At 37.1% G+C, this 15,475-nt stretch overlaps 1 protein-coding gene across 1 annotated transcript; it reads right to left on the reverse strand.

Moving 5' to 3' along the window:
- Positions 1-57: 57 nt before the first annotated feature.
- LOC121386797 lies at positions 58-13,913 on the reverse strand. The gene is made up of 7 exons (XM_041517812.1): positions 12,924-13,913; positions 12,043-12,098; positions 10,755-10,944; positions 6,716-6,879; positions 4,748-4,838; positions 3,085-3,169; positions 58-1,723 (listed from the first exon to the last, which is right to left on the reverse strand). Exons 1-7 carry the CDS (start codon positions 13,759-13,761, stop codon positions 1,579-1,581), a joined length of 1,569 nt encoding a protein of 522 aa, XP_041373746.1. The 5' UTR covers positions 13,762-13,913; the 3' UTR covers positions 58-1,578.
- Positions 13,914-15,475: the final 1,562 nt, after the last annotated feature.

A 15,475-nucleotide genomic window follows, 5' to 3' on the forward strand; every position in this document is an offset into this window, starting at 1 on the left:
TATGTACATGTAATGCCCATACTCCCTCCCTCCCTCCTCCTCAGGATGCCCATACTTTGTGGATGGCTCCTTAATATGTAGACATATACTAAAGATACCAATAATGATTCTGTCCTGTGTCAGATCAACGACTATCCAGAGACCAGACCCAGGATGGACATGCCTGAAACCGTAGTGGTATAGGGGCATGTAAAAATACTCAATGTCAAAGCCAATAACGAATATTTGCTTTTTTAACCCAAAGTGGTACAAAAGTGAGTTATTCAATGAATCCCTTCCTTATGCCCTACAAAATAAAATGCACTTTCTAGTCTGCATATGTGTCTACTTTGACCCTTGTGCATTTTTTCTTTTGAAAACAATTTTTAATTTTATTGACAATACTCCAGAATAAAAAATTCTATCATCTCTGTATTATATTATGAAACCAGTTTCACGCAGAAATTCAGTCAAAGGAACTTCAGTACCGAGGGTGTGGGGATGTAAAGGGTAGACATGGATTAAAGGGGTGGGTGATAAGGGTGCATAGCCCCTTTTCTGAGCTTCCAAATGTCCTCAAAATGTAAAGTTATTGGATAATTGAAACAATGTACAGTGGAACCTCCTAAAGCTAGACCTTCTGTAAACCAGAATTCAACACCAGGTGCTTTTCACGGTCCCTTTTTTTAATATCACCAGTGTTCCAGATTAATGGTATCCCGATATCCCGGGGATACCAGAATTTAATTTTGGATACCAGACTTCAAGAACCCAGTATCCCACCGGATGCCATATAATACTAAATTCTCTGGTGGGATACCAGATTTTGAAATGTTAGTATCCAAATGGGATACTGGCCAAAAAATTTAATCTCGCACACTGTATCAGTACAGTACAGAACCTATCTAAATGATAAACCTCTTAAAACCAGACTTTTTACTTGATCCCAATGGATGTCTGGTTTAGAGGGGTTTTGCTGTATTTCTTTTTGTCAGAGAACATGTACTATCCTGAATGGCTAAATGTTCTAGGGTGGATTTGCTATATCTAATGCATGTTACTGTACTTTGGCAGGGCTGCAGAAAGTACTCACCCACTCGCCAAATGCGAATAAAAATTCTGACGGACGAGTTAAATAATGCAACTACCAGTCCGACGGTGTGTCTGTCTTTTTGATTTCATTTCCCATGTTCGATGTTAACCACTTACCAAATGTTCTGAATCTTTTATCAATATATCTCTATATATATATATCATTTGAAGTGAAGACACTGTATATAATATAATATTGTTAATAATATATTGTTCCTATAGACTAGCGGGCTAGTAGAAATTCTGGTGGGCTAGTAAATTTTAATTTGTTCTGGTCCGGCGGGCTAGATAAATATCTACCCTTTCTGCACCCGTGTTTGGAATACTATCGTATGACAGCCCTTGGTCAAAAAAGTTTTGTATATAGATGCATACAGTCTGAGTGACTTTTAGACCCATTGCTGATCAAATCTGCATCTAGGGTCTACATCATTTGGCACTGCAACATAGTATACATGTATTTGGCATCAGTTTGCTTCACTCATTTACATGTTCATGGAAATCATATTACTTTTTTTGTTCCACAACTGCACGTGAATTTGGCATTTTTACCAAACTTCCTCTGACAATTTGTGCAACCCGAGCCTTTCTGATCGGACTTGAACCCAAACCGTGGATTCCAAATGATGCGTCATCTGCGTTTTTACTGGTGCTGCAAGTAAAAAACAATCAACTGTCAAAATGAGAACAAAATAAAGGAATGTTTATTTAATGTCACATAAGCAAAGGAAGGAAGGAAATGTTTTACTTAAAGACGCACTCAACACATTTTATTTACGATTATATGGCGTCAGACACATGGTTAAGGACCACACAGATATTGAGAGAGGAAACCCGCTGTAGTCACTTCATGGGCTACTCTTTTAGATTAGCAGCAAGGGATCTTTTATATGCACCATCCCATAGACAGGATAGCACATACCACAGTCTTTGATGTACCAGTCGTGGTGCACTGGCTGAAGCGAGAAACAGCCCAATGGGCCCACCAACGGGGATCGATCCAAAACAGACCGCGCATTAAGCTAGTTCTTTACCACTGGACTACGTCTCGCCCCGTTAGAATGACCTATGAAACCAAAATGCACATCCTTGGCCAAAAGACATCAGTCTTTTAACAAACAAAAAATGGACTGCTAGAAGTAAGACAGCACAGGGTGAGGTGTGGCTTTGGGATAGTGTATGAAAAATTAAAATTAGTTCCACTGGTTAATTACTATTACCTGTGGATCTAACAGCACCCCATTGGAGCTAATGTCTAGTTGACCTTTCATTTGACCGATCAAAACGTTACTTGCAAAATCATGCCAATGATTTGAAAAGATTATGCCGAGGGTATACGAAATGATTCGGGTGAATTGCCAAATATGCCGGAAACTAATTTCAATATAAAATTTTATATAAAATTTGTTTCAAGACGAAAAAACCTGTGATAGTATGGCCAAAAGATCTGTTTATACTAGTATACAATCCAGAGTTTATTACTGCACTTTTCCCCCTGTTTTTTAATGTTGAAATAGACCAACAAGTCTGCGTATTGCATAAATAGTCTCGCCCGATATTTTTAGAATTTGTATGCTCCCGAATAACGTTATAAAAGGCGAAGTGTAAATGGTTGATATTCAAATTGTTATTTATAGATGAAATGTCACCTGGACATGGGAGTCCACGACCAGTAGAGCTAATTTTAATCAGATTGCTTAAAACATTATCATGGAATTAAAATAAAACAAAATCTTGAGCTCAGTAGTAGTTTAAAATAATCATGCATAAGGTACATCTGTCTATTCAAAAATGACCTGAAATTCTTTGTAGTGGTTTTAGCAAATGCATTTCTATTTCACTTGCGAGGAACACGACATGTTTTTTTTTTTTTTTTTGCTTTTCACAGGACAATCCCTATACTGACGAGCAAACTCAGAAACCTCATCCAGAATGGATAACAAAGAATATAGATCTCAGTATCCACATTGGCAACAAGAAAAAAAGATACTGATAAACTTGACATAATTTTACCTTGGTTTGTCTTCTGCTGGTTTTGACGTCTGGCTAGAACCCGGGACATGTTTGGTGGGATTTGATTTTTCACGACTCCATGACTCTGCAGAAAGAAAGAAGTTTTATTTTGATGACTGAATCACATTAACACAATAATTGTATAGATAAAATCCAAACTGTAAAATCATTACCAACTGTGATATATGTACAAGACGGAATCTATACGATCAAGACTTAGAATACATCAGTTGAGGCAATAAACATTGTGCCCAAAACAATCACACCCAGATTAAGTACAAACATTCTGATCTCAAAATATTTCACCTCAAAACTACTGAAATGTTAAGTTTAACTATATTAAAATAACTTGAAATGCATTTCTGGATATCATAGATGAGAATGCCCCATCCCAAAACATCTTGAAAATTACATAGGCTTATTTAGAAAATTGTTTAAATGACATAATGTTTAGCAGGTTATAAATAATAATGCAAGGCAGTCAAAACTCCTAGAAGGGTATGGCAGCATGCTCTCCCGAAAAATGTTGAAAATATAATGGCTTGAAAGACGATTTCCTGCCACCTGAGTAAAAAAGAAAAACACTTTTTCTAATTATCAGTTTAGACCATTTTAAGGAAGGAAGGAAATGTTTTATTTAACTATGTACTCAACACAGTTTATTTACGGTTATATGGCGTCAGACATATGGTTAAGGACCACACAGAGATTGAGAGAAGAAATGTGCTGTCACCACTTCATGGGCTACTCTTTTCAATTAGCAGCAAGGGATCTTTTATATGCACCATCCCATAGACAGTATAGCACATACCATGGCCTTTGATGTACCAGTCGGAAATAGCGCAATGGGCCCACTGACGGGGATCGCCATTTGAGAATGCCCCATCCCAAAAAATCCTGACTATTTTAAGGTTTTATTGGTTGATTTTATTTTTGAGTGGTGGACGCATGTTACAAAACACTGGCGAAAAGTGGCACACCATGCCAGATTACATCTTTACACTGCGCATAGTGTGGGTGTTTTGTAAGTGTTTTGTTGACTTTGGTTATTAAAAACCTGTCATAATATGTCCACCTTAAACAATATGTGGAGTACACTGTCCAACATGTTGAATAACTTTGCGCTTTAATAACAGATTGCATTTTGAACCAAATATCAAATTACATATATGCCAAAAATTACGAATTTGGCAGAATCATTATGAATTTAAAGCATAGATTATGCTATTATGATCATCTTGTTCGAAATTCCAATTTTTAGAAAGAAAAGTGTAATTTCACGTATTTGGTGTCGGATCGTATTTTGGAAGGCACAAATGTTGTTAACACAGGAGAAATGGAGCATTTTCCCCTCTTCACCGTCAACAATCGTAGATTGGTTTCCTGCCTTGTTCTTTAAACGTACTGATTCTGAATAGCGAGCATAGCAAGCCTGGTGATATAGAATAAACCAGTCTAGCAGACAGTCTTCTGAACAGCCCCGATGTTTGCCGATTGGGCTTTGAACTTGACTTTACACCAAAATGTCGAAAAACGCGCTCCTGAGCCATCACCGATAACATTCCTATTTTTGAAGACCTGCATTCCTATGACACACCAACTAGGGTTGGTATCTATGGAATTATGTTGGATGTAAAAAATCCAAAGGATAAAATGTTAATACCTTTGTTCTGTCGGGCTCTGTCACTGGAACCCCGCACCGTGTCATCAGATGTCTTAGAGTTCTCTGGTGGTTTAAAGCCATTCCTAGCAGTCTGAAACAATGATAAGCAATGGGTTTTGTGTGTTTTTCTATGACACCTCAATATATATATAAAACTATGGATGTTTGGTGTTAAACATAAGGTTATTTAGACACTATACACAGTAGTTAGTGGGAATTTCCCTATTAGCTCAGTTGTTAAGAGTCCATGGTTCGAATCGCCTCATTGGAGGTTGATTTTTTTTAATGTTACATTTAGAGCCGATGTAGGGACTACATTCTTTGGTTGAAACATATTTTATTGCTTTTTAAAGAACAAATGGATTAGGCACAAGTTATACAACTTACTAGGCCTTCTCCATAATACATACATGTTACGACAGTAATATATTTTTGCAATTTAAATATGAACAGAAATAAATAATATTGAAAAAGAGAAAGAAAAAATAATAATAAAGGAAACAGAAAAAGATGCAATAAAGTTTTCTGTGTCCGATAATTAGACAAAGGAAAACACAAAACACAAACAAGGCATCGCAATGATTATATAATACATGTAGCTACACAAATAATAACAGCAATAAAATAAATAAATAGTAATAATTTTAAAATCCATACTTTATTTACTAATTAAGGGAAACGTTTTCTTTCATTTATATACTTATAATATATGTACATGAAAAAAAAATTCTTTATTGTCTTCTTCGATCCGAGCACTCTTACCATTTAAAACTAGTTGTAAATCTATTGGCTGAAATCTTTGCAATGAATTCCAGAGAGTGCGTCTTTGGCTTTTATATAAAATGCATTCCCAGAAAGAAAAAAAAGAAATATTTTCAAAATTATATCCACAACTACACGAGGAATCGGTGCTAAGATCAACTCGATATAAGTCTGCTTTTAAATCACTACACCTGTGTCTTAACTTAGTATGCAATACATTTTCTCTTCTATTACCAAATGAATAGTATACGCTGCAACTAATGAGATATCGGGTTTTATTGCTTTTTTAAATGAAGATATGTTTTGACAATTTTGAATTTCAGCTCATAGGTTGTTCCAAAGTTTTATTGTCGAATGGATAAATGACGATTGATGTAAATTAGTTCTAGCAGGGTATTCTTTACACCAGAATACATATACTATTATAACCCAGTCATGAATCATAATAGTTTAACTGCCGGTGGCCCAAAGATCCAGGACGTAGTGGGGGATATGTAGTACTGTTGGTATAAAGTGTTCCTAGTGCAGTAGCTAGCTGGAATTTCCCTATTAGCTCAGTTGGTACAGTGCTAGACATGCGTCGCAGGATTGAACCACCCCAGTGGATCCATTCAACTGACTGGTTTTTTTCTCTCATTTCAACCAGTGCACCACAACTGGTCAAATGTCGTGGTATGTGCTTTCCTGTGTGTGGAAATGTGCATATAAAATATCCCCTGCTGCATTAGGAAAAATGTAGTGTGTTTCCTCTGATGACTATGAGTCAGAATTACCAAATGTTTCACATCCAATAGCCGATGATTAATTAATCAATGTGCTCCAGTAGTGTCATTAAATGAAGCAAACCTTTTTTTCATACTGAGAGTCCGTGGTTCGAATCTCTTTATTGGAGGTTGATTTTTTATGTTACACCTGTAAACTATTTGGTGTTATACACCTCAATCATTACATTTTTATTCATTTCAACATATTTTCATGTTTATATTCAATTAAGGTTCAGCTATCTGTGCTGTCTTTCCAAGACAGTGGGCAAGTGGTTAGTGGTTAGTGAGAGAGAAGAGGGTGTAGTGGTCTTACACCTACCCATTGAGTAGTTAAAACTCGCTCTGGGTTGGAGCCGGTACTGGGCTGCAAACCCTGTACCTACCAGCTTTATGTCCGATGGCCTAACCACGACACCACTGAGGCAGGTCAGTAACTACAAACCTGTTGTGATCTCTGGAACTTGGTGTATTCGTCGTTAGTGGTGGACCTCCCAGGGCTATTCCAGGCGGGGTCCTTCCTCTTGGAGCGCTCCAGACAGAACGGAATGTGTCGCTCGGCAGCCAGCTTACTGAAGCTGCGACCACATGTCGGACACTGGATCACGGCTGCAACGAAGAAGAAGGAAGAAAATGTTTTATTTAACGACACACTCGACACATTTTATTTATGGTTATATGGCGTCAGACATATGGTTAAGGACCACACAGATAGAGAGAGAGGAAACCCGCTGTCGTCACTTCATGGGCTACTCTTTTCGATTTGCAGCAAGGGATCTTTTATATGCACCATCCCAGACAGGATAGTACATACCACGGCCTTTGTTACACCAGTTGTGGAGCACTGGCTGGAATGAGAAATAGCCCAATGGGTCCACCGACGGGGATCGATCCTAGACCGACCGCGCATCAAGCGAACGCTTTTACCGCTGGGCTATGTCTCACCTCACCATATAACAACATCATTTATCATATAATAGCTAGCATATCCAGTGTAATCAAAGTATGTGATATCACATACTTTTAAAAGTAGATGATGATAATGATAAATTAACTAGTTTAACGTGCCCATATACCACTAGGGTTTCGAACATGCCCATCCCAAGTCCGACCTCCGATAAGATCAGTGGCCTGACTCGGGATGGAGGGGGGGGGGGTTAGAGTTGAAAATGGGCAGAATTTTGAAAATAGCAATTAGTAAAAAAAAAGTTAATAGAATAAATAAAAAAATAAAAAAAGGTTACAAGCCAAAAATGAAAAGAATTGACTGCTCGGCTGAATATTTATATAATTTGGAGCATTTTAGAAGGACAGTCCAAAATTAAATAAGAGAAAGAAGAGAGGATCGGACTATTTAATAATATTAAAAAAACAGAGAAGTAATTTCGACATAAAATTTTGAACGCAGATCTAAAAGTTTAAAGTCCAATCGATATGTCCATGCGAGTGGCCTCGTTAAGGCCGTTTGGGTGCACAGCTTAAAGGGACGAGATGGGTTGCATCCCGTCAAGAAAACCCCTAGATTGACAGTCGATAGACATTGAAGGTGTAGTGCTGTGCTTAAATACAAATCTTGAGAAGCCGGATCCGTCTGAACAAGAGAGAGTATCAGACTAGGGTATAGTCCTGTCGTCATGGGTTGGTATAGTGGTGCGGACGGGCCCGACTCCGGAAGATACGAGATGGTATCACTATAAAGCAAGGTAAAGTCTAGAAAAAGAGTAGTAGGGCCTGACTCCGCTTCCTATTTCTTCTTAGAGTGGGGCAGTCAATCTTCCAGTGCTGCTAGGACAGGCTCGGACATGTAGAGACTAAACGCGAACAATCGTGACGTTCTGCAGAATGGTCGTCATACGAGTCACGAAAAAAACCAAGTCGACGGTCAGACGGAGAAATGACGCGGAGGCAAGGAATCTCGCTAAAAAAGAATCCAACCTGGTGGTGCAGGCTGTCGAAATGAGAAGCTTTCAGCGTTCAATCAGTTCCAATGGCTGCATACATCCCAGTAGGAAACAAAAACAACAAAATGAAGGATCCCCAAGTCGAGCACACGAAAGCACGTGCAGTGTGCACAAGCAAAAGAAACACGTCTTACCGCGTGGAGCTCCAGACTGGGAATGTGAAAATTAGACGTAAATTAATCGAGGTGACGACACTACGTTTATTGACATTTAAGCAAATGTACTATAGTGACACTCCATAATTGATGTATGAATTCAGTCATTATTAAAAAAACATTTCAATAGCAACCTTACATCGGAAGCTTTCCAGCGTTCAGAAAAAACTAGAGTTCAGCACTATAGTTGATTTTTTATGTAAGAATAACTAAACTGATATGTCATTTTCATTCAAAAAGCAGTGGCGTACCTAGGGTATGGCACGTGCCCTGGGTGCCATTTGAAGGGGGGCACCACTGAGCAGTTTCTATTAAAGTCAGACATTATCTAAAAGATAGATGTCAGATGTTTGAACAGGGGCACAATTTCAGTGCTTGCCATAGGCACAATTTCCCGTAGATACGCCACTGTCAAAAACACACCACGTCACCTATTCTTACATCATTTGAATATATAGTAATGGTGGACTGGAATTATAGTTGTGTATAGTTCACAAAAACATGTTGTGTTAAGCTTGAGATTATATGATAAAGAGATTAATACCCTTGTATGTTTCAGTATCGTTGGTATCATATAGTAGGAATAAAAAGAAGGTATTATTCTTGCCAGAGGCTCACATAATACAATTTTTATTCCTCATATATATATTGACGATACCGAAAAATATATATATTGACGATACCGAAAAACACTCTGGTAATAACCTCTATTTACTTGGAAAGGAATGTTTGTTTAACGACACCTCATCACATTTAAAAACTATGACAATTTTTGGTGTCTAACATATGGATATTTTAACACTTGGATGAAAAACAAAAAGAGAAAAACCGGCTGACATCACATACATGTAGGCTACTCTTATATAAAAGAAAGAAACATGGATCTTTTGTATGCACTCACTAGTCTCACACAGACATAGCAGCACATACCACAAGGGGCGGGACATAGCCCAGTGGTAAAGTGTTCGCTTGCTGCGAGGTCGGTCTAGGATTGATCCCCGTCGGTGGACCCATTGGGCTATTTCTCGTTCCAGCCAGTGCTCCACAACTGGTTTAACAAAAGCCATGGTATGTACTATCCTGTCTGTGGGATGGTGCATATAAAAGATCCCTTGCTTCTAATCAAAAAGAGTAGCCCATGAAGTGTCAACAGCGGGTTTCCTCCCTCAACATCTGCGTGGTCCTTAACCATATGTCTGATGCCATGTAACCATAAATAAAACATGTTGAGAGCATCGTTAAATAAAATATTTCATTTCAGTACATACCACTGTCTTTGATGCACAAGGCACTTGTTGATAATAACTTCAATTCAAAACAATCAGAACTTATTGGCTTTTATTAAAGGGACATACCCTAGTTTTTAAACACTAAGGCATATTTTGGACTATTAAAACCGTTTTTGTTAACTGAAATCATACTTTACTTAGATTGTATTGTTTAATCAATTTCCGAACATTTAAAGTGTTTTTGGTCATCCTGGTGTTTTTAATATCACAAAATGCATTTCTCATATTTTTAAAAATGCACGTGCATCTGAGAGGTAACAGTTATGGAGTCTATTTTTAGTCTGTTTATAGAGAACAATTCACCATTTCAAAGTCACAGACTCATGTTTTACTCAGTTGTAATTTATCCAAATGTGTTACAGGTTTGTAGATTAACTAAACTTTGTGTTAATTTTCACGGGCTGAAACTAGAGTCTTTCCCTTTAATGAAATAAATGAGCCAGATTAAACTTGAATTTATATTTGGCAAATAACAGCTTACTGGGAGAGATCTTACACCTTAGGTAAGCCAACTGTCACTATGTCTGTATTCTGCTCAACAAATGAACATACATTGTATACTAGGCAATTACTGATAATAACTTCAATTGAAAACAATTGGAACTGGTCAGCTTTTATTAATGGAATAAATTTGCCAACTGACAGCTTACTGGGAGAGATCTCACAACCCATTACACCTCAGGTAAGCCATCTGTCACTAAGTCCGTATTCTGGTCAACAAAGTTTGTTGAAAGTTTATTTTGTTTAATGACACCACTAGAGCACATTGATTTATTAATCATTGGCTATTGGATGTCCACCATTTGGTAAGTCTGACATATAGTCCCGCTACATTTTTCCATTAGTAGCAAGAGATCTTTTATATGCACCATCTCACAGACAGAATAGCACATACCACAGCTTTTGATATACCAGTATTGATGCACTGGCTGGAATGAGATATAGCCCAATGGGCCCACCGATGGGGATCGATCTCAGACTGACCACGTATCAAGAGCACTTTATCAGTGGGCTATGTCACACCTCCTGGTCAACAAAAGAACACCCACACGACATGAACAGTTTAGAATGGCCCTTACCATCTTTTTCGTATGACTCCCTCCTGCGAGCAGCTTCCTTGTCTTTGCGTATTTTGTTCAGTAGATCGCGGTGTGCGGCCCGCCAGTCGCCTGGGTGTTTCGACTGCCCGTATCCCTCGTCAGACGAGTAAGACATCTCATCTTCACTAGAACTGTCAGGAAACTTTCCACACCTCGCCTCATGAGCACTCTTACAATAAATAAATTAATTAAATTAAATTAAAAAATATATATATTTATATTAAAACAATAAATTGTGTTTAAAATATATTGAAAAAAAGTAAAATAAATGAATTAATATTTATTTATTTAATTAACTAATTGATTAATTATTGATTTATTTCAGTATTTAAATGCTGAAATAAATAAACAATTAATTAATTTTTGAAAATATACTGTATACTGTACAATTAGTTAAAATTGATGCATCATATTACTGACTCCCATGTCATGATACAATGCTTTATCCCTACAGCAGGGCTTGAACTTAACGAAGGCACAGCAACTGCTGTCATTCGGATATAAATTGCAGTAGCCAGGGAGCATATACCAATAATGGCAAAATGTATACACCTGGTGTATATTATCTGCCAGTACTTAATACTTGCACATTTGAAATATGTCTACATAAGCAGAATAACCTTTCAGTCAAGTTTATTTTCTGCAAATGTCACTATAAAAAACAATTGCCACAGGCAGGCTCAAAATTTCTGTTGATGGACCTTTTCGACCATGGTAATTGTAGATTAAGACATATTTATCAAGTTTACAATTATTTGCATTCTTTTTACTCTAAAATCCCCTTCACATTGACATACATTTACATGTATAATACCACTGTTCTCATGTTACTTATACTACGAGTTATACTTGTATGTGAAAGTCATATGTTATATATTATGTACATATTCTTTAGTGTCAAGTCTCAAATAAGAAATTCACATAAAACTTTGTTTTGTTTAATGACACCACTGGAGCACATTGATTTGTTAAACATCAGCTATTGGATGTCAAACATTTGGTAATTTTTACATATAGTCTTAGAGAGGAAACACGCTACATTTTTCCATCAATAGCAAGGGATCTTTTATATGCACCATCTCACAGACAGGATGGCACATACCATGGCCTTTGATATACCAGTCATGGTGCACTGGCTGGAACAAGAAATAGTACAGTGGGCCCACCAATGGGGATCTATCCCAAACCGACAATGCATCAAGCGAGCACTTTACCATATTCACTTAAAATGCAAACATCCGAAAGAACTAAATAACAGAAATATTACCAGCTTGTGAAGAGGAAATGGTTTTCCACAGTAAATACAACGTTCTTTATAGCCACCTGTAAAAAGAAAGAAAGAAAAACATTATTGAGAAAAATAAATAAATTGTAATGCAAGTTGTAGGTCTGCATATTGGAAATAAACATCAAAAATAAACCAAACAATAATGAACAGTACCCACCTCAATACTTTCAATTTTTTCTTTTGTAGAACATTAGATGTAAATGCATGTACATGTATGTTGGAACCAATGTCATTTTTTTTTATATTAATAGAGATCAGTAGTTACAAAATTATCATTGTTTATTTGAAAAAACAACAACAAAAAAACCTACAGGCTACATGTACATGTACCACTCTGTTAAATCTAGTAAGTTATTTATTACTCTCCTGACTAAATCTAAGAGGGCAATTTTCACTCCTTTATGAATTTAAAATTTAAGTGAATGGTTTTTTAAAAGGTTGCATCCACTCACAAGAAACATCCTGTACCTATTAAATCAAAATAATTTTTTTTACACACCATCGGCCTCGGTGGTGTCGTGGTCAAGCCATTGGACATAAGGCTGGTAGGTACAAGGTTCACAGCCCAGTACCAGCTCCCAACCAGAGCGAGTTGTAACGACTCAATGGATAGGTTTAAGACCACATATTACACCAACTTCTCTCTCACTAACAGCTAACCCTCTAACCTGGACAGACAGCCCATATAGCTGAGGTGTGTGCCCAGGACAGCGTGATTGAATATTAGTTGGATACCAGCACTGAAATAAGTTGGGAAAAAAAAAAGTTTTACACATCTGAATAATTAATGAATGAATGTTTAACAAACACCCCAGCATGAATACACTGGGTGTCACACACCTGAACAAGGCAGCACTTACTCTTCATGCGTTCCTCTTCATCGAAGTCCATACTGAATCTGAACGGACTTTTCGGCTTTCTCGGTTTACCCGGACTGCGTGGAGAGAACAGATACTCTTCATCCAGACCATCAGTAGCACCCCTTTCTGGGGCAACGTTTCTAGGTGCTGCTTTCGCTTTAGGTTTGGATTTAAATTTAGACTTCTGCTCGGGATAAGGTGCTTCACCAAAAAATGCTGTGAATGCATCCGGCCCATCGAAGAAAGTGGAAAAGGAATCCCGACTGCCAAACAACGTATCAAACTCATTGTCTAAATGATCAACAAAGGACCGGAAGGCGTTTGAGTAATTAGGTTTTGGTTCTTTTTTGTTTGTACCAGACGTTGAAGGTTGAGAGAAAGTGTCATCATGGTCATATTCTGTACTGGGTTGAGACCACTTTGTTTGTTCTGTCTTCTTCTGTTTCGGCTTGTCTTTACCAAAGAATTTACTCCACTGAGAATCTTGTGTTTTCGACGAAAATTTCTTCTTCTCACCATTTTTAGGGGCTGTCTTCCCGCCACTGTAAGAGGTTCCAAATGTCTGAGCAAAGCTGAAAGAAGATGTGTATTTTTTGGTGTCGGCTGTGGGGTTTTTTTCCTCCTTAGGTCGGGTGAGATCCCGTGCCAGAATTTCCCGCCTGTCTTTGCTCAACAGATATTCGTATGATCCGACAATTTCTTTGAATTTATCTTCTGCACCAGCTGCACTATTTTTGTCTGGATGCCATTTTTTGGCTAAAGACCTGAACGACTTTTTAACTTCGTCTTCGCTAGCTCCAGGTTGAATACCCAGAACATTGAAATGATTCTTAACCATTCTTTGAGATTGCTACCTTGGGATATCTGATCTAACAGAGTGAATCACCAAGCCACGAAAGAAAACAATGTATTTGAAACCATGTCTTCATTAGTTAACGAAGTTTACACCAGTGTTAACAACAATTAAATAATTAACTATTGCAACAACAAAAAAAAGGATCACAGCTTTGTACTATTAATATTTCTCACTATATACAATAAATGATAAACATCATCTAATTTACAACGTAATTTATATACAAATTATATTTACCCAGAGTTATCTATTATTACATTTAATTATCAGTTTGCTGGCAAGTCTTTTATTAAATAGGCCTATTTAAGCATATTATTATGTACCGGTAATGCTCCAAGTATGCTATTAACTAACGATTTAAGTCTGTTATTAAGTTGTGGTCGAATATTGATATTATTTGTCTTAGCTTGATTAAGTAATGGTTTAAGTCTGTAATATTAAGTACTGGTCTTAAGTCTGTTATTAAGTAATTATTTAAACTGGTACACATGTATGTTATCAAAAATGTTCATAGTCTATTATTAAGTAACCCTATCATTAAGGAATGGTACTGGTATTTGTTATCAAATAAGGACTCTGATGCACTTAACTATGTAACAATCATAATATATTAAAATACAGTCCCATTTTACAAGATAATTCACAAATAACTTTATCAGGCATGTTTATGGTAAATAATCTGCAGGTGCCCATAGCTTACAGTCATGCATTGCTGCACTGAACCTCCAGTTTCTACTGGTTTCTTCCACATTGAAGATTGATCTATTCAAACATATTGGTTTTGTCATGACTGTCATGAGTGAGCAGGGTTGATACGGTTCACAGGTCACATATTGAGTATGTTGACACGTTTGTGTTTGTGTTCAGCTACCATAGCAAACACCTGCAATTAAAATAAAATAATTGACTGATCAGCAATTTAAGTTAATAGATGAATGGATTAGATACAGGTCGCTAAAACTCCATATTTTTGTCAGCCTAATATGCAGCTACCCCACAAAAGGTTATTCCTAGTAGCATAATGAATTTCTTATTGTCTTCAAAAGTTTGGGATTTTTGCCCATGGTGTGTGTATTTGTGTAAATGCATGTGTGAAAGTGGTGAGGTGGTGTGAAAGGGGTGAGGTGGGGTGAAAGGGTGAGGTGGGGTGAATTACTATAGGCAGGGGATAATATTTCAAAATCTTAGGTAACCGATAATTAGTTCAGGTGAGTTTTACTTAGATAACCGATTGTTCAGTTACATGAATATAGTTCTCGTAACCTATGAGTTAGGCCTACCTAATCCTAAAACTTTTGAACTATGGTTCTGTGCTACATTGGTGGTTCAAATGTATTTAAAAACAAACTATTTTCACTTTTATTACTGATATAACAGTACTTTTAATTTTAGAATGTAATTGTTCACCATGAAACCGACTGGTGGTTCTCCTGATTTTAAAGTTGCATAACTGACACGCTAACAGAACAACGGTTCTCGTGAAATATTGTGCCCTGTATAGGGTGTTGATAATACCAACAATTATGTCCAGTATTGAGTATGTCAAGGTTTATAATGACATACTTATCCCTCCCCTAGCTATGACATAACTGTGACTTCACTTTGCTCAATGTCACCACAGGAAAGTACAGCGCAGGCTTGTTTTGCATGAAGGCATCAGGTTTCTTCATGTAATGTTGGTACTGGTTAACAACAT

Source organism: Gigantopelta aegis, chromosome 12, assembly GCF_016097555.1.
Source record: "Gigantopelta aegis isolate Gae_Host chromosome 12, Gae_host_genome, whole genome shotgun sequence".
Lineage (NCBI taxonomy): Eukaryota > Metazoa > Mollusca > Gastropoda > Neomphalida > Peltospiridae > Gigantopelta > Gigantopelta aegis.

Excerpts from the sequence above, each read along its gene's own strand:
- LOC121386797 (XM_041517812.1), bottom strand. The coding sequence starts at position 13,761 with ATGGTTAAGAATCATTTCAATGTTCTGGGTATTCAACCTGGAGCTAGC. Across the intron at positions 6,880-10,754 it reads GGAGTCATACGAAAAAGATG|CCGTGATCCAGTGTCCGACA; the intron begins GTAAGGGCCATT and ends TCTTCGTTGCAG. Across the intron at positions 4,839-6,715 it reads AGTTCCAGAGATCACAACAG|ACTGCTAGGAATGGCTTTAA; the intron begins GTTTGTAGTTAC and ends TCATTGTTTCAG.